The sequence below is a fragment of the Ambystoma mexicanum genome, chromosome 8 (assembly GCF_040938575.1).
Source record: "Ambystoma mexicanum isolate Mex_15411 chromosome 8, UKY_AmexF1_1, whole genome shotgun sequence".
Taxonomy (NCBI): domain Eukaryota; kingdom Metazoa; phylum Chordata; class Amphibia; order Caudata; family Ambystomatidae; genus Ambystoma; species Ambystoma mexicanum.
The window spans coordinates 1,382,434,455-1,382,453,346 of record NC_090929.1 but is presented as its reverse complement, the minus strand read 5'-3'; the positions used below and the strand labels follow the sequence as shown (position 1 = coordinate 1,382,453,346).

Below are 18,892 nucleotides of genomic sequence, written 5' to 3'. Positions count from 1 at the left end.
TCTGCTGTGGGCAGCGTAACGCTCACCGTGTCCAGTTCTTTGAGACCAGCTTAACAGAAACCAAGGACCTGCAGAGAGAGAAAAAACACTACGAAACTTACCTGGAACAGTATCCTGTCTTCAATCCATCGCCGACTTCAGTTCCACTCACCTGAAGGTACAAACTCCATCATCTGGCACCGCATGCGTCCTGGATTACCATAACCTGGAAAGAGGACAAAGAAAGACAGCATTAGTAAGCATTTACTCATGTTTCCTCCCGAATGAAGAAAGCCACACAATTCTTACCTGGGTAGTCATCTCCTGGTCAGTATCATTGCTAGAACATTACGGCGCTCGGCGAGGAACATCGCAACCTTCAAGGAGAGAAAAGACACAGGTTAGCAATGTAAAAGGCGAAACAGCGTCGCGCATCGCGCATTACTCACCAGACAGCATCGCGCACACCACGCTTTCGCCTACCAGTCCATGTTTATCTTCAAACTGCATGACAACACCAAAATACCTTTCCATACCTAAAAGGAAAGAAGCAAGGCATTATTATTCGAACTAAGACGAACATAAGAACTGTATATAAAGACTGTAAAGCAGCAAACCTACAGAGTCGCAGCAGGCCTGGATTCCCACAGGGGGGCTTGCACCAGTGAAGTAACTTGGTCGCTGCTCGCCCCCACATCTACGCGCCCCTGCCACGAGGAGCAGGACGGAGAATCCACCTTTTACAATATTAAGGTGAGGAGAGGGCCCAAGGGGGAGGAAGGAGTTGAGGCCAAGGGAGGTGGGAAAACATAAAGACAATCTGGTATTGAATCCAGCTCCTATATTGCAGACCCATCTTTAACCAGAGGCCTTACCAAGGGACCGGGAGAGGGTTTGAGAGTGGAAATCACTCCCACTTCTGCTACCTCAGCAACCACCTCAACCCCCAACGGACATTTCGGTGGACATTCTCCAGGCACTCCACACCTTGTGTTCAGAGATTCGGACGAGGATACCCCTTCCGCCGACGGAAGATCCTGCAGCACCGAAGATCCTGCGGCACCGGGGCCATCAGGTGTGCCCCCTACCAATAAGAGGAGAGTTCACCCTCCACCGCCTTTTCACCCGTCACCCCCCCCTCCTCTCCACCGAGGGAGGATATGGACCTGGACACGGCAGCAACGGGAACGGACACGGACGACGCCGGCGGGTTAGGAGACCTCCCGTCTCCGCCGCCCAGAGCCTCCTTGCCCGACGAGATAGGCTCTTTTCATGCCATGATCTCAAGGGCCTCGGACCTGTTTCAGCTGACACCTGCGGAAAAGACGAAAGATGGTTTCCTGTACCAATGCCGTGAGGCAAAGAGGAAGACCGTGCTGTCGATTCCTCTGTTGGATGACATTTGGGTGGAGTGACTGTCCCTTATGAAGAACCTGTCCTCTGCCCCGGCAAAGAGGGACAGGTACGAAAAGAAGTACAGGATGCCAGACTCTGCACCCAAGTGTTTGAGGTCCCAGCCTTCCCCGGATTCAGTAGTCTCGGCGGCGGCGAGGAAGAAATCCTCTGGCTCTGCTGCGTCAATGACCTCCTCTCCCCCGGACAGCGAGGGGAAGAAGTTGGACGCCATGGGACGACGAGTCATCACATCGTCAGCGATGACCATCAAGGTGGCCAACGCCCTCGCCATCATGGCGCGCTACGACAGGGAGCTCTGGTTTAAAATCGCTCACCTCCTGGACTTCCTTACCGATGACAAGAGACGGAAGCGTTGGAGATCCTGCAGGAGGGCGAGTTGGCATCGGACCATGCCATTACAGTGGCCACGGACATTGGAGATGCAGGATTCCGCCAAATGGGCAACAACATTTGCCTTCGTCAGCGGGGATGGTTGAAGGCCACCAACGTTCGCCAGGAGGTGCAGTTGAGGGTATTGGACATGCCCTTTGACTGGGATAATTTGTTCTGAAAGACCGTGGACGAGTCCCTTCAGGTCATCAAGGCAGATACCGAGACGGCTCGTGCCTTGGGCATGCTTCAGCAGTGACGGCCATCCTTTGGGACCTCCTGAGGAAAATCCCAAGGTTCCTTCAAGGGCTTCGGCGGAAGCTCATCGTCCTACGGTCAACCGTCCCGTTCTTCGGCCCAGGAGGCCTACAGGGGCTGCAGCAAGTCGAGAGGAGGTTGCGTCGTCGCCATGGTCCCCAAGGTGGCGCCTCCACGGCGAAGCAAGATTGAACTGGCTGTGACGTCGGGCCCCCACCCACGCACCCCGGTGGGAGGCCGGTTGGCAAACTTTGTCAGCGTGTGGAAGTCCATCTCCACCGACGGTAGGATGCTTGATGCTCTGGTCCACGTACACACCCTGGAATTCCCACAAAAGTGTCCTTGCATACCACCAGTTGCCAGGCAGGAAAACCACGGCCCTCAGCTTCTGCTGGAGGTGAGGGCCATGCTGAAGAAGGGCGCGATAGAGCTCGCCCCAAAGAGGCTCCGGGGCTCCAGAGTGTACTCTCAGTACTTCCTCGTCAGGAAGAAGACAGTCGGTTGGAGGCCCATCCTAGACCTCTGCCATCTGAACAAGTACATCAGATCCCAGAAGTTTCGGATGGTCACCCTTCAGCACGTGCTAGGATAGCTGGAAGAAGGGGATTTCCTATCGTTGCTGGACTTGGAGGATGCCTACTTTCATATCCCCATTCACAAGTGACACCACAAGTTTCTCTGTTTCTCTGTATGGTTCAAGGGCAACATTATGAGTTCAATGCCCTTCCCTTCGGATTGGATTCAGCACCAGAGGTTTTCACCAAGTGCCTGGTGCCAGTGGCGGCGCATCTGCGTCTACGAGGGATCCACGTTTACCGCTACCTGGACGACTGGCTCATCCACACGAAATCGAGGGAGACCGCTGTCGCACACATGGCGGAAATCGTCCAGCTGCTGACAGAGTTGGGGTTCTTGTGAACTATGTGAAATCTTGTTTGGTGCCATTGCAAGACGCACTGTTTCTGGTGTCTTGACTCAACACGGTGTCATGCCTGGCATCTCCATCGGAAGAGAGGATAGCGGCCATCCTGTGCAAGGTGCAACGTCTGTTGCCCCTGAAGATCGCAAGGGTGAGGTCCATCAAGTCCCTCGGCATGATGTCGTCATGCATATACCTCCTTCGGCTGTGCAGGCTGCGGATGCGTCCACTGCAAGAGTTCCTTGGCGCCCATTGGATCCAGGTATCGGGAAGCTTCGAGGACAAGATCTCTCCCGATGAGAATTTCCGTCGAGCGATATGGGGTGGGGAGTCCGCGCGCATCTGTCGGTGGGCTCGGATTTCCAAACCCCACCCAATCAGGAGACGGTCACGACGGACGCCTCCCTGGAATGATGGGGCGCGCCCACCATAAGTCTCCACGGAAGAGGCCTGTGGCTATCGGAGTAGAAGTCGTTGCATATCAACATACTGGGGCTACGGGCAGTGTTTTGGGCCCTCAAGTCTTTCCTTCCGTCCCTCAAGGGCAAGGTGATACGGGTCTTCATGGACAACACCACCACGATGGTCTACATCCGGAAGCAGGGGGGCACGAAATCCCCAGAACTCTCCAGAGAGGCGCAGGACCTATGGCACTGGGCCGTTGCCCAGGGGATGTTCCTTGTCCCGTTTCATCTGGCAGGAGTGAAGAACACTGTCGCCGATTCCCTCAGCAGGGAGCTGCGCTCGTGCCACGAGTGGGAGCTTCGGCAGGACCAAGTGGATCTTCTGTTCCGACGATAGGGCAATCCCCACATCGTTCTGTTTGCAACGGCATCGAACACCAAGTGCCGGAGGTTCGCCAGCAGGTATCCCCAGCCTGGGAGCATGGGGGACGCCCTCTCATTCCCCTGGGACGGTCTGTTTCTGTATGCGTTACCTCCGTTGCCGTTGCTTCTGCGACTAGTCAATCAACTCAGAGGGCCCCAGTGCAGGATGATCCTCGTCACACCGGCGTGGCCGTGACAGATATGGTACCTGGACCTTCTGGACTTGTCAGCGTCCCCTCCAGTTAAGCTTCCGGCGGTCGCGGATCTCGCCAGAGAAGGAGGAGCGATCCTGCATCACGACCCAGGGTCGCTGATCTTGCAGGCCTGGCTCCTGCAGCGCTAGAGTTTGGAGGATACGATATCCCGGTGGACAGCAAGGAGGTGCTTGCCAAGGCCAGGGCTTCGTCTACACTGAAATGCTACGGACATAAGTGGAAGAGGTTCGCAGTCTGGTGCCGTGCACAAAAGATCGATCCTCTACTGTCACTGGCCAAAGCAGGGCGGGCGCATGCTTCCATTAAGGTTCATCTGGCAACTATCTCTCGCTACACCAGAACTCCGGGGTGGTCGTCGCTGTGGTCACACCGCCTGGTCAAGGAGTTCATCAAAGGACTTTTCCGTTCATTCCTGCCAAGAAGGCTCGGCCCCGTCGTGGGAGCTCAGTGTGGTACTGACTAGGCTCATGAGTCCACCGTTCGAACCTATGCATTCGGCACCATTGAAATTCTTATCGTGGAAGAGGGCGTATCTTGTGGCCATCACCTCGGCATGACGAGTGGGAGAGATCCAGGCCCTCTCTTGTAAACCCGACAACGGGGAATATTCATGAGCATGTGAATCCATGCCAAACCCATGCTGGAGAACAACAGTTACAGGTAAGTAACTTGTTCCTTAGTGTGTGTGTGGGTGTTGCAAGTATTTTATTGTGGTACTTCCCACGTAATGCCCAAATTTACGCTTGTTGTTCTCCATTCCACGTGTTCCGCCCATTTTTTAGGTGACCGTGCAAGACGGTATGCGCCTTCGCTGGGAGTTTTCGCGCAAGGCGTTTCTGGTGTTGCAGTGACGTGTTGGACCCTCAGGGATACGGTGCAAGTCGCGGATAAGCCCTGCGCAGTGTGCTTCATGAATCGGCAAACTGGCAATTTAATTCCATGAATCGGGCCCTAAGTATCCTATGCTTACCCTTTGCCACATATACATACCCTCTTCACGAACATATCGAGCATTGCTTGAAACCACTGGGTGTATGTTGGCAGGCCACATCTTTCCACATAAAACAATGTGGTTCCTAATGTCCTTTGACAACATAAAACAAGCACTGGCAATGCCAACAGTTTGGGCTTTTGTGTAGTTATGGGAAAGGCACTTGCTAGGCACAGCTGCACTAATATTAACCTGGTCATTGATGGTAGCAGCGGCAAAACTGTGTGCAGTTGGCCACTGCTTGTTTATAACAGGACTTCAGTGAAGGACACGTGTAGTACTTATAAATCGAGTGTCTGAAGGCAGACCTGGTTAAACAATTGTATTACACCAGTAGCGCGTTTACAACTCCAATTAAGTCATTAACTTGCTGCAGACTGCTTTGAAAAAACACTGGCAGGCACTTCGAGTGCAAGACTTGATGGAAAGGATTGATTATAGCGAGCTCAAAGCATTCCCATGAGACAGTGCTTTGGACAGGAAGGGGCAATAAGTGGGTGGGAATGGTTGAAGGGATTAGTATGGCAATGGACAGGCAATGGGTGGGAAAATAACCAAACACCACCTACAAACATTGTATCCAGCCTCATATGCAATTTCTTTCTATCTGTACTCTAATGCTATAGTTTTGGTTAATAGCCCAAGGCAAAAATGAGGATTAAGTTGTTGTAGCCCCCCACTACCCATGTATCCCTTTCAAACAGAACAGTTAACTTCTCATTATATTGACCAGCATAATCACATCTCCCTTTGTCTAAGAAACATGGAATTTATTTATTCTGAAAGTTGGTTACAGTTATCAAACATATGAATCAAATATGTCCCGTGTTGTTAGCATCAAAGAGTTGAACTATACTTCTAAATGAAAGGCTAGGCTGCAGAAAATAAATGTTGGTAATATCACCTAATGTTTGGGACTATAAAACAGGTGAGGCTTATATATATTAGCCAGGGAAGTGCCAGTAACAGATAATCTCAAAAGTAAAGGTGGTTGCACTATTTATCTAATAGTGTTGATACAGATTGAGAACATTTTCAATAAGAAGGTGAAACCACAGATCTTCTAGTAGCTGTGATGCCTAAAGATTTCCAAATGCGATAGGATCAGGCATGTACAAACATTTAGAAATGCTCGAATTCACTTACTGTTTAAAAAAAACTCTGCATTTGCCAATAATGAAAACATTATTTTGTTGAGGTAAATGCAGAAAAGAAACTACTCACGGGGTACCATGGTGGTGATCATCTCCTGGTGAAAAGAGGACATAAAATGTTCTGTTTCTGTAGCAAAATGGTTATTGAGATTGAATGAATAGCTCAAACATCTAAAAAGAGCCCTGGACTGAGGGAAAGAGCTCTAGTGCTTAAGAGGCTATATTACATGCACACGAATGGTGACCAGTGTCGATCTGTGACCAATGTATCCCCTTATTGATTAAACAAAATTAACGAGGTGCAGGAAAATGCTCTATAATTTAGAAAATCTTTTCCAGGCTTTTGTGGTTAGCACATCATTGTATCTGGTGTGAATATAAAAATGTTTTGCTAACAGATGTTTGTTTGCTTTTTTAAATTAGGGTTTGCCTGGGCTACTGACTTGTCCACTGATCTGGAATGCCAGCTTTCAGTTAGCTGCAGATGCTATGAAGCAGCTAATGAAATCCTGCTCTTCAGTCATTTAAAGAATCAACATCAAGAGCAGCATACACAAGTGCTGAAAAGACTTGGTAATATTCGAAATGAAATTGGAGTATTTTTCATGAATCAGGCTGCTGCCATACAGACAGAAAGAACAGGTTGGTATCGGTTGTATTACCACTACACTAATGAAAACATTGGGATGACTGATCAAATTGAGGGAAAATGGACTGGCTTAAATTGTCACCTGTAGTAACAGATTGGTAAGAATCATAGATCAGAGTTGAGTTGTTCAGTCTAAAGAGGTGTGGGTGATCAGCAAATCACATGAAACAGAAAAGTCCAAACAGTTATAATTTGGATAAATGCCTATCTGGTTTAGCTATAACAGACAGAAAGAACAGGTTGGTATCGGTTGTATTACCACTACACTAATGAAAACATTGGGATGACTGATCAAATTGAGGGAAAATGGACTGGCTTAAATTGTCACCTGTAGTAGCAGATTGGTAAGAATCATAGATCAGAGTTGAGTTGTTCAGTCTAAAGAGGTGTGGGTGTTCAGCAAATCACATGAAACAGAAAAGTCCAAACAGTTATAATTTGGATAAATGCCTATCTGGTTTAGCTATAACCCAAGTGGAAAGTCCTCTGTTGGACAAACCTAAGTTAATTGTGTACGGGTGGTGAACTATTAAAGTATCGGGGTCCTCTTACTCCTTAGGGTACTGGCCTAACGAGATTCCCTAAACTTACCACAGTCTAAGAACTACGGCACCACACCACTTCTTTGCCACGCTTCCCTTCACAGGGACTTTGCACTAAGCCCTCTATTTGTAATCAATTTAGGAGGATAGTTCCTGTCCCATTTCTTGATCTGGAGTTATAGGGCCACGGTTCACTAGTAGGGGATATTGTACCCTTTTCACAATGGGATATGGTGACCATCCCATCTGTGAGCAGGAGTCTCCATTTCAGGCTCTAAGTGGGGCCAACTTCTTGAACGCTGCCTCAGTCCTTGCCACAGCTGTTGGGTCTGCTTCCCTAGGTGACCGACGACATTGAAGAGCTTCCTCCCAGCAGGTGTTAGATTCAGTCTCAGACTTTACAGTATGGTGTGCGGGCCTTTGGGTTCAGTGGCTCTTTTGGGACTGCTCCTACTGTTCTCTTGGCTGCTTTATTAATGTCTTCTTCTGGCTCTCCTAGGCCTTCACCTACTGTAATGTTCTCAGAACCTGTTTTTATAGCCATGACTCAATACTGTTTTTTTTTTTTTTGTTCCATGTCAGGGAGTTCGGTTTGCCTTCTGTATGTTTTCCTTGGGACCTTTGTTTTGGCTTATTGTTTTCACCACTTGTTTGACCTGCCATGTGGTTCTGTCAGTGATTCTCCAAGCTTTCTAATGACCCCTGATGACCATTTTGATGTCAGACGGAAGTGCTGCCTTGCTGTCGGCTCTGTGCTTCTCTGGATTTTCCAGCTAGGGCTCACAGGATTTGCTCTCTGTCCTTATTCACGACATCTTCATAGACCCTGTACTCTTCATTGCAGGTAGGGTTCATGGGACTTCTTGTTGGGGATACAATCTTGCAAGCAGTGACACGTGAGTTCTGCCAGCAACACTTCTTCCTTTGTTGTCCTCTTTGCCATTGGGATCTGCAAGCAAAAGGGGTCAGCAGGAGGGATGTTTCATCAGGACCCTTCTGAAAAATCCAGTCAGGCCCATTAGGCCATCACATTCTCCGTGTACTTTGGTTCCCTTAAGGCAATGTAACATATCTATGCCAAAAGCTTAATGGACTCCTACATGGGATAGTCTGTCCTTGTACTTTCATATAGGAATGAGCGCCTTGATTTCCTCACCATTTTCTTGGAGTGTGTGGGACAAAACGCATGCCACTACTCATGGTCGTCTTCTCTGATGTTCCTCCTTCTGGTCTCCCTTGATCCAGCAAAGGAGGCAGGAAAGAGTGCATGCTGTCTGAAAATGTTACCTTTTTAGAAGGTGACTGGTTCACTCCAGCTGTCTCATTGCAGAGAAAAGTCTTGGGGGCGTACGATTCATCATTTTATGCACATAAACGCTGTCCCCAACAATCCTAAATTGTTACAAATTCTGTATAGTTACAAGTGTTAGCCTTATCCCCTGAGTTATCGCCTCACATTTGAGAGAAACGGTAATCAAATCAGGGAAAGTCTGGTCCCTCAATTAAAGGTTCTAGCAACTTGGATATGATTGCTGCCTTTACAGGAATCACTGAGTCCTTTACTCAGATCATTACCCTTTGAGTAGAACCCATGGACCCTGTATAGAAACAAAGTATTTACAGTTTCCTCCATTAGGACTTGGAATACTAGGTATACCTGCACAGCCCTCCTTTTGCTCCCTGAGTCCAATAGGGCATCTGTGGTCTGACTTGCCAGTGATACTAGGATCTTGTAGTCTTTCTTGGAACCTCTTGGCGCGCATCTGGGCATGATATTTCTTTTTCAGTTTAGGTGTATTCCTCCGCCTTTCAGATCTTCTCGTTGTACCGCCAGGTCACAATTAAGAGCCCACATCAGCCATTAGTTTTCAGGGAACTTTCTTCACAGTTCAGTGGTGTCACTGCTCTCCAGATGGGAGCCACTTTGGTATCATGTGCGAGGACATCAAGGGGAGGAACTACCCTCCTGGGGAAAATGACGTGAGTCCGGGACACAGCCCTTTTAAGCCGCGACTCCAGAAGGTAAAAACAACCCCCAAAACCTTCTCTACCTATGATGCAGTCTGAAACCATCTGTTCTTGTAAACTGTCAGACAATCTTGCTGTGATGAGTACAGGGAGAAAGAAGATTGCAAGCAAGGTACCATCAAGTAGAATGAGTGCTCGACCAGCTGTTGTCAAGCGAATTGACGGTATGCTGGGGCAGTCCCCGCTATTTAAACTAAACAGTAAAGAAGGACTTTGTTCTGGTCTGAATCCGGGAGGAGAGCCCGACGAGGAAGACTCTGTTGAGAAGCCCTAGAGTTTGAAACAGGGCGACGTGAGCGAAGCAGTTCTCCAGAGTAGCACATAAGAACAGTGGGACGCCTTGGAGTGGAAAAATTGAGAGGTGATGGCGTGAGCTGTAGTGGGTGGACCGTGCGGTTGACGAACTGTGCCAAAGCCGCCTCTTCCGGCCTACCACGTAGTCGCATAGGAGAATCTGTGGGGAGCATGAGAAATTGTGGTGGTGGCGTGACCTATAACATGTGGACCGTACAGTACGTGAGCCGAGTCAGCCTACATTACCTGCCCGCAGAGACAAGCAGGCTTATGAAGAGAAGAAGAAGGCAGAAGAATGATCCCATGACCCCTGGCATAACCAGTGAAGCATTCCCAGAGAGAAGGTAACTGTTACGCTCACCTGGCTCCCACAGGGGCGTCAGTCGGACCCGGACTGCTGTGGCCTCCACCAACGTGATGCGTAGTGCAGAGATGACAGACTGGACTGGCCCTCCTAATCTCATCTGCTTGACCCGTAGAAGTATTCTCCTGCAAGTGGAGAGAGGAATTTAGCCACCCGTGGATTCTAGTGATGGCACCTCCCCACTAATCACCTCTGAAATCCCCTTCCAGTACTCTCACCTTATATTCTTGAAAGATGAGCTCTCCATCCTGCGTGGATTGCAGGGGCGCGTAGATACCAGTTGCTTCACTGGTTCGAAGGCGTTGGGAGAGATCCGGACGAGAATTGACTCTGAGGTTCCTGGCGAAGACCAGTAAGTATAAAGTTCATAGAGTTCAATATGTCCGACGTTCACTCTTGTCCCATTCCTTTCTTATCTTGCAGTTGAGTTCGAGAAAAGATGGTCCCGTGGCCGCTGATGGCGTTCAGGTAAGAGTCTGTATTACCCGATGCTGTCCGGTAAATGATGCATGCATTTAACGTGTTGTTTTCTCTCCGTTTTCAGATGCGGCGTATGAAGAAGTGGAGAGTTAAAGAATAATGCCTCCGGTGGTAAATCAGGTAAGTCTATGGTGGTAAGAGCGATTGTATTTGTTGGCACTCTCGGCTCACCTTGTTATTTCTTTTGTCCCCAGATGCCGGAGTCCGGCAAAGAAATGATGGAGGCAGCACCGAATCGAAAGATTCTATGAGGACTGGTGAGTATGGTGCGGTGCTGCAGCTGGCCATGCGACGCGTGCAGAAATAATCTCCTTTCCAGGTGCGGAGACGTGATGGTTCCGGAATCAGGTGAGAAACTGGAATAAAGTTTGTTTTCTAACCTTGCCTCTTCTTTCCTCTTTCTCTAGGAGCTCCGGATTCAGGACGGACGTGGCCGAGGACTGGATGCTAACTTGCAGGCACGGTGAGCGTTACGCTGCTGAATGCAGAATAACTCAAAGCGTGTGCTGCTGTTCGGGCGTGGTTTAATTAGCCTCAAAAGTAGTCCCAGGTAAGAAGTCCCTAGAACCACACCCGAGTAGAAAATAGTCCCTGTAGTAAAATAGTCCCCTCCAGGCCCCACGTTGGCTTGGATTCATTTGCAGCATGGTCTGCCTGAGGTAAGTAATGACTATGAGCCTGGCGCCTAAGGTGCCAGGACTGAACCCAGACAGCCCCTAGCCGGGGCTGCTGAGTTTTTAATAAATGTCTGGATGCCTGCTTCCGGGGCTGATGGGCTTAGTCCAGATGCCCGGCTGTAGGCATCATGACAGTAACAGGGATCGAAATACATTCGGTAGAGAGCTGGGAAAGTGAGAGACTGGAAATCGTGAAGAAGTAGAACAAGAGGAAGTAGTGGGAAACATTGGGGAGTAATTCTCTGACCGGTTCCACAAGACTGCGGTGCTGTAAAGCCAAGGACGACTTTGGGAGCCTCTTCATCCTCTCAGTGGGGGCAAGTTGAAGAAAGTGAAGGAAGACCTTCGAGGAGTTTTTGAAGAAGTAAAAATTGAAATAGCCCAGAAGAGGCTTACAAAGAATGGCAACCAAGCTAGGAGAAGGGAGTCATTTTCCTAGACCCAATGGAGTATTGTGGAACTTCGTTTTTTCTTTCGAGAACGTCAGAAAAGTTTGCAGAGGTTGAGACAGCTACAACCTGAAAAACTCATACCCAGGAGAAGGGAGTCATTCTCCTGGGCTACAAGAGAGAACTTTTCGTAGAAGAATTGGTGTTTAAGTGGTAGGGATAGAATAAAAGTTTGGACTAGGACAGTGAATTTTTGATTTGGACTACATGGACTTCCTGACTGCCCGAGTTTGTTTGTTTGAGGTCGGGAAACCACCTTTAGTTATGGTTAGATAGGTTTTTTTGGTTATTGATAAAAGTTTATAGCAATCACTATGCCACTTAGACTGCCAGGAGTCGGATCCAGCCCAACTGACTATGAGAGCCTCCAACCCTGCAGTAGCAACTCTAGAGTCCATTGGATTTGACCTATGTAGTAATCAAGACGTGGTAGTCTAGGTGGGGGAACGTCAACTAATACCCACAAGGTTGGGGGGCGTGGCTTGCCAGCCATGGAATAGGCTGTGATTCCTGTGGGCTCCGAGATCCGGCGACTTGATCCGACGCAAAACGCATATTTATTTGACCAACAGCAGCTTTAAAACTCACGAAAAGGCGTGGGAAGGCACGGAGCAGAGCACGAGCGGGCTGGCTGCACGTTCACAGCTGTGGAACAGTCACATTGATACTCTGTATCTCGGAAGCTGGCCGTGAAAATGACATCAAAATGGCGGTGGCCGAGAACAAAGGGACTCTGAGGGGCGCACCCTTGTAAAGGCAGAGCTACCTTCGGTGGATGGTTGTAGTGGCGGATCGCTGGCACAGGGGAACAGGTACCGTATTGCTCGGGCTGGGTGGCTGCAGAGCACGGGGGTCCCCAGCCAACATAGCCGAGGACCTTGGTGAGCGGAGGAGGCACATCGATCGCGAGTGCCTGTTGCAACAGAAAGTGCCTCAACGCCTTATTACAGCTGTGCCCTCCAGCGAGTGTGCACAGCGCTGGAAGCGAAGGATTGTTTTTACTAAGCGCGGCCTTGGATATAAAAGCGGCGGCCGGGCCCCTGCAGGACAAAGGGCCGCCTCTGCAACAAATAAGCGGCAGAACTCGGGGAGCGGAGTAGCAGGATGCAGACACTGTGACGGGGTCCCGAAGGATCATCCGACCTCGGATGGATTTCGACCCCATACGACATGTGTTAACTGCCTGGCAAGCGTTCACGGCCACGGGAGTGAGCCGTCAATCCGAATCCTGGCCGGACTGCCCCTATGCTGCTGGAGTGTCACCGAGAAGCAGACGCTCTGGAGCAGACACTGCACGGGGAGATATGCGCATTGTTGGATAGCTAGACCTGGCAGGTCAACTGGCAAGTTGCGACCTGTGAGACACACACAGAGGTGCACTGTGGCAGACCCCTGCAGAAGGACACGAAGAGCCACGTATTGACCGTGTGGCATGAGTTGAACGCATTGGGGGGCGAAGCTACATTGATGCCCAAGCACTGTTCCAAGTGCAACATTGAAATGATGAGGTGAGACGCCAAAGGGATGCCCTGAGAGCGAAGCGCAGACAGTTGAGTGGCTCGGCAGACACCATCGGCCCGGGACGCAGTGGCAGCCGTGGGTACTGCAACACGGGACAGAGCGAAAAGCGCAACGCTAAATACACAACACACGAACACTCCATGGTCCAAACAAAAGCCAGATAAGTTGAAAGATGTCCATGCAGTGCCAGCAAATGCAACGCTGGAGAAGTATGGGACAGGAGCCCACGCATGAATATGACAGGTACTGAGGGAGCATGATTTGGAATGCAGGCGGAAATTAGTGCCACTCAGAACGGATGTAACAACGGATCGGGGAGTACTGTAAAGCCTGTCTTGCCATAACAAAGGCCCGAGAGCAGACCCCCTTCCACAGTCGAGGTTCTCGGTGGATGCAGGCCGCTGGACTGTACAGTGGCACCGTTGCTGAGAAGTAGAGCCACGAGGAAACAGTGCAAATGAACACACGAGGAGTGCTGATGATCAGCCACTTACAAACGAATGCAGCATAGTGAGCTTTGGCGCAGGTTGGGACCTGCACAAAGGACAGGGACCAGAAGTTGAAACTTTGCCAGGAAGGTGGGATAAGTGGACTGTGAGCACGGGCCCCGGAAACACGCTACTGAAAACACTGCTTAAAGGAGAGACATGGGAGGACACAGCCCACTCCAAGATTGACCTTGCGTGCCGCCTTACAGTGTAGCCCACTGAGGACACCCAAACACTGAACTGAATTGGGGAAGCTACAGTGACAAAGGAGAGCTGATATAAGACATAGTGAGATAGCAGGATGCCGGCGAAAGGGCTGAAGTCCAGGAGCAAGCAACCCACTATGGACACCTTTGCAAAGGCGCAGCAGACCTCTTCAACCCCAGCACAAATGATGGGGGAGGCATCGGGGGATGACTCCCCTGAAGGAGAAAATCAACAAGTCCTAGCGGCCATAACGGACTTGAGCGCTAAGTGGGGCACGGCGATGGCGGCACTGTGGACAGCCCTAGAAAACAAAATAGATGCCGTAGGAATTGAAGTCACCTTACTGCGACAGGACGTCAGAGCACTGGCAGAAGGAACTAGCGGTCTGGAAAGCGCAGTAAAGACCAACACTGATGTAAGCACGAACAACGCGAAGGAGGTCCATGTGCTCAAACAGGTTGCCAACCTTGAAAACAGAGTGGAGGAAGCAGAAGGACGGGCGAGACGGAACAACATCCGGGTGGTTGGCCTGCCAGAAGGAGAAGAAGGCCAGGACCCCACGGACTACGTGGAGAACATGATCCTGCAAGAAGTAGGAGCGGACAAACTCTCACAGGGGTTCACGGTAGAGCGGGCACATCGAGCCCTGATAAGAAAACCACGGCCTGGAGCTCCACCGCGGCCGATAATTGCGAACATTTTGAATTACAAAGACAGGGAAAAGATTCTAGAGTATTTTCGTAAGGGCGGAACGATAGAAAGAGCCTCCTCCAAAATCACGGCATACCCCGACTATACTATGTTGGTGCAAAGGCAGCGATACAGTTATGTTGCGGTAAAGAGAAGACTGCGTGCAGCGGATATCAGGTACATGCTGTTGTACCCAGCAAAGTTGAAAGTTCTGCACAAAGGCAGAGCGCTGTTCTTTGATACCCCAGAGGAAGCAGCGTCGTGGTTGGATCTACAGGGCAGCCCCGCGCGGAATGAGGAACAAGATTCCCAGGAGCATGATAAGTGAAGATACTATGTCATGTACCCTGTGGGGATAAGAGGGAGGGGAATTCTAGTATAGCTCCTTGAATTACTTGATAGATACGGCGTAGCCCTTGAACTTTATGACTCTGTTGGACTAGAATATAGTGTATAAAAACACACATGAGAATGGGAGTATTAGGCGTAGTAACTTTAAACAAATAGGAGCAACAGGATTGCAATTACTTACCCCCGAGATTTAGTAGTAAGGCAGCCATTAGGGCAGCCTCACCCTGCTGAGCCGCGAGTACGGGTTTTACCAGAAAGGGCTAGATGTGGGGGTGCCTGAGATCCAGGGATGGAGCTGGGCAACAGTTGGGGAGGGTGAAGTTGGGGAAGGGAAGGGAAGGGAGGCGGGAGGGAGAGGGGAAGGGGTGTTTGTAGTTAAGGGAAGTTTGAATTGGCAAACAAGCCTATATAGACTGAGATGGAAGTGGGATCTGGATTGCAGCGGTGGGAGGGGAAGGGGGATTCTAATGGGTCATGGGGGACCTTAAACTAATTACGTGCAATGTCAGGGGACTTAATAGTTATCTAAAAAGGAACAAGGTCATGTTGTACCTGCGCAGACAAAAGATAGACATCGCACTGTTGCAGGAGACACACCTGACACGGGAAAAGATGGAGATGGTTGTGAAGAAATGGAAAGGGGTTGTGGTGGGCTCGACATACTCCTCTTATGCTAGAGGAGTACTCATCTGGGTGGTGCCGCATGTCCCGTTTCAACTGTTGCAGGAAGTGGCGGAAACGGATGGGAGAATGGTCATATTGAGGGGATTGGTGGAGAATAGGGAGATAAGCATTGTAAATACATACGCCCCCCAATCAAAATACGGCAGCATATTTCAGAACACTGTGCACTAACCTTAGCATATGTGTGGGTGGTGAGGTGATCTGGGGTGGGGATTTTAACTGTGTATTAGACCCCAGGGTGGACAGATCAGATTGAAAGATTGATAGACCTGCCCCAGCGGCTAAAGCATTGCAGACACTACTAGACGACTTTGGTCTAGCAGATGTGTGGAGAACGAGACACCCCCAAGACAGGCAATACTCACACTACTCTGCCCCGCAGCAATTACATACAAGGCTGGACTATGTCTTTGCTACGTCCGAGGTAGTAACAGAGAGTACTCAGGCAGAATATAAAGTGAGGGTCCTCTCGGACCACTCGCCCCTGGTTATCGGATGGCAGTACTGCCCCCGGAGGCAAAGGATTTCGACAGGGCGCCTTCGGGCAGAGACAATTAAGGATCCCGTTTTCAGGGAAGACATAAGGGAGGAGATTATAAACTACTTTGAGACAAATACGGGTAGCGTTGACTCGGCGAGCACATTATGGGAAGCCTTCAAAGTGGTGATGCGAGGGGTAGCCATAGCAAAATCAAAAGGCCTACAAGGTGGGATCTTGGCTGACCTACAAGAAACAGAAAGGGAACAGAAAAAGGCATTGAAGGGGGGAGGTGCAGACATGGAGCTGATACTGAAACTGCAGCAGAAATGTGCGGAGCAATGGGAAAGACTGTGCAACCTGAACTATAAAAAATATATAGAGAGACAGCACGCGGCAGGGGATAAAACAGGAAGGTTTCTGGCATGGTTATACAAGAGCGAAACTCCAAGACCCACGATTAGAACGATAGCGAGAGAAGATGGTATTGTAGCCGACACCCAAGAAGGAGTTAATCAGTAATTTGCAGACTATTATAGGTTACTATATGGGGATGAGGAGGGACATAATCTTGGGGAGATAACAGAAACACTGGAGGACATAGGACTGCCTATGATAAGTGTGGAGGAAAGAGAGGAGCTGGATGCACCGATTACCTTGGAGGAGTTAGAAGAAGTGGTGAGGCAGCTGCCTACTAAGACGACCCCGGGGGCAGACAGGGTCCCAAGTGAATTTTATAAAGTATATAAGGAGGAAGTGCTCCCCCCAATGTTAGAAATGTTAAATGAAGCGTTTGAGGTGTGATGGCTGCTGGAGTCACTTAGAGAGGCGATCATAATACCACTTTCCAAACCCAATAAGCCTCGGCATAGCTGTGGCTCTTATAGACCTTTGTCGATGTTGAACCAAGACCGCAAGATATTGACGGTTGTCCTAGTGAACAGACTGCGGAGAGTTATTGGTAAACTAATACACCCTGACCAGACGGGCTATGTCCCGAATAGAAATAGAACTCATAATCATAGACGACTCCAACGGGTTGTTGAGTGGGGGAGCAAGAACGAGGGCGAAATGGCTATTGTGTCCTTGGACGCGGTTAAGGCCTTCGATTCATTCAAGTGGCCATGGCTGCTGGCTGCTCTGGCGGGCTATGGAATGGGGCCTGGATACATAAGGTGGGCGAAGATGCTATATAGTGAACCGTTGGCCAGGGTCAGAACAGGATCGGTGATATCTGAAAGATGGCAACTTAGTAGAGTCACCAGACAGGGGTGCCCATGGTCCCCAATGCTCTATATACTAGCTCTGGAGCCCTTAGCAATATAGCTTAGACAACAATATGACACTATAGGGATCGAGGTGGGAGGGGAACGACACCTGATCTCCTTGTATGCCGATTATTTGCTGCTGTACTTGAGGCACTCGGAGGAAAATCTCCAGTACATACTGGAAGTGATGGATAGATATGCAGGGCTGTCTGGCGTAGCAGTGAATCCTCAAAAATCTAGTATTTTCCCGCTAGGCAGTTATAAGGGAATTCCTGTGGGATGGTTACCGGTGTTACAAATACCATGGGCGGTTAGCACATTTAGGTATCTTGGCATAGATGTGTACCACACAGTGGAGGAGGAGCACAGGCACAATACTGAGGTAGCCATTGGGAAAATCGAGAAGTGTATGAAATTCTGGGTGAAGTTGCCCCTAGCAATGATGGGACGAGGGGCACTGCTTAAGATGGTGGTCCTGCCTAGGCTCCTGCATTATTTCGGGAATATTCCATATGTGATACCCAAGAAATGTTTCACCAAATTGAAAACATGTGTAGGGATTTCCTGTGGCATGGTACCCAGAATAGAGTGGCATTATGGAAGCTGCAGAACTTTTATGAAAAGGGGGGATTAAAACTGCCTAACTATGAGGTCTATTATGTAGTTAGCCAACTGCAATATATAGCTAAATGGCTCTCAGATGAACTGACCCCCGAATCCAGGTTGTTTGGACATGATTGTGCCCCATTTTATTTAAAAGAGATGATCTGGCTGCCCAAAACAGAAATGGAAGGGCGCCCTAAGATGATGAAGCTTGGGTGGGAGATGTGGCGCCGAGCATGCCAGATGATAGAGAACCCATTCCCATCTTCCCCGCAGGTGCCATTAGTTGCACTGGCAGGGGGAGATAAGCAGCTGAGGATGATAATCAGGAACCACTGGGAGTCGGTGGGGGTGGTGACAATGGGAGATATCTGGCAGGAGGGGACCATCATAGATTCTGAAGTGCTGGGGGAGGAAATGGGGTTACACACAGGGCAGTATATTACATATCACAGAATGGTGCAGAGAATCAGGAGAACATGGCCCGAAACGGTACTGGAGGAAGAACCAGATGCTACTATAGATACGATATATGATATAACGGAGGGGGGGGGCATGAGATCTCCAGACTGTACAAGATGATGATGTCTAAGGTCGGGAAGGAGTTAACACAATTGAGACTAGACTGGGAAGCGGAAGTGGGTGCCCGCTAGAGTACGGCATGTGGAAACGTGCTTTGGGATACCACAAGAAGGTGTCAAGGAATGAGAGACTAAAACAGATACAGCTATATATCACGCATAGGGCATACATGACACCCGAAAGGATATCTAGGTTCAAAGATTCTGGGAGACGAGCATGTCCCAAATGCGACAAAGAAAAGGCTGGCATGGTACATATGTTCTGGTCATGCCCAGTAATTGAGCGTTTCTGGGGTGAAGTAGCACAGAAACTAGAGGAAAAGGGGGTCACGATGGATATAAATACAGCTTGGGCCTGCTTGCTGGGGGGGTTCCCCACATCGCAGAAACATAAGCATGTTAGTAAATTG

At 49.6% G+C, this 18,892-nt stretch overlaps 1 protein-coding gene across 1 annotated transcript in view; it reads left to right on the top strand.

Annotated features, from left to right (window-relative positions):
* The window catches only part of EDRF1 (erythroid differentiation regulatory factor 1), a 1,702,580-nt gene that overhangs the window by 965,754 nt on the left and 717,934 nt on the right, over positions 1-18,892 (top strand). Inside the window, exon 17 of the mRNA XM_069611509.1 lies at positions 6,552-6,770. Within this exon, the coding sequence (XP_069467610.1) occupies positions 6,552-6,770 (219 nt within the window). The remainder of the gene's footprint in view (positions 1-6,551; positions 6,771-18,892) is intronic.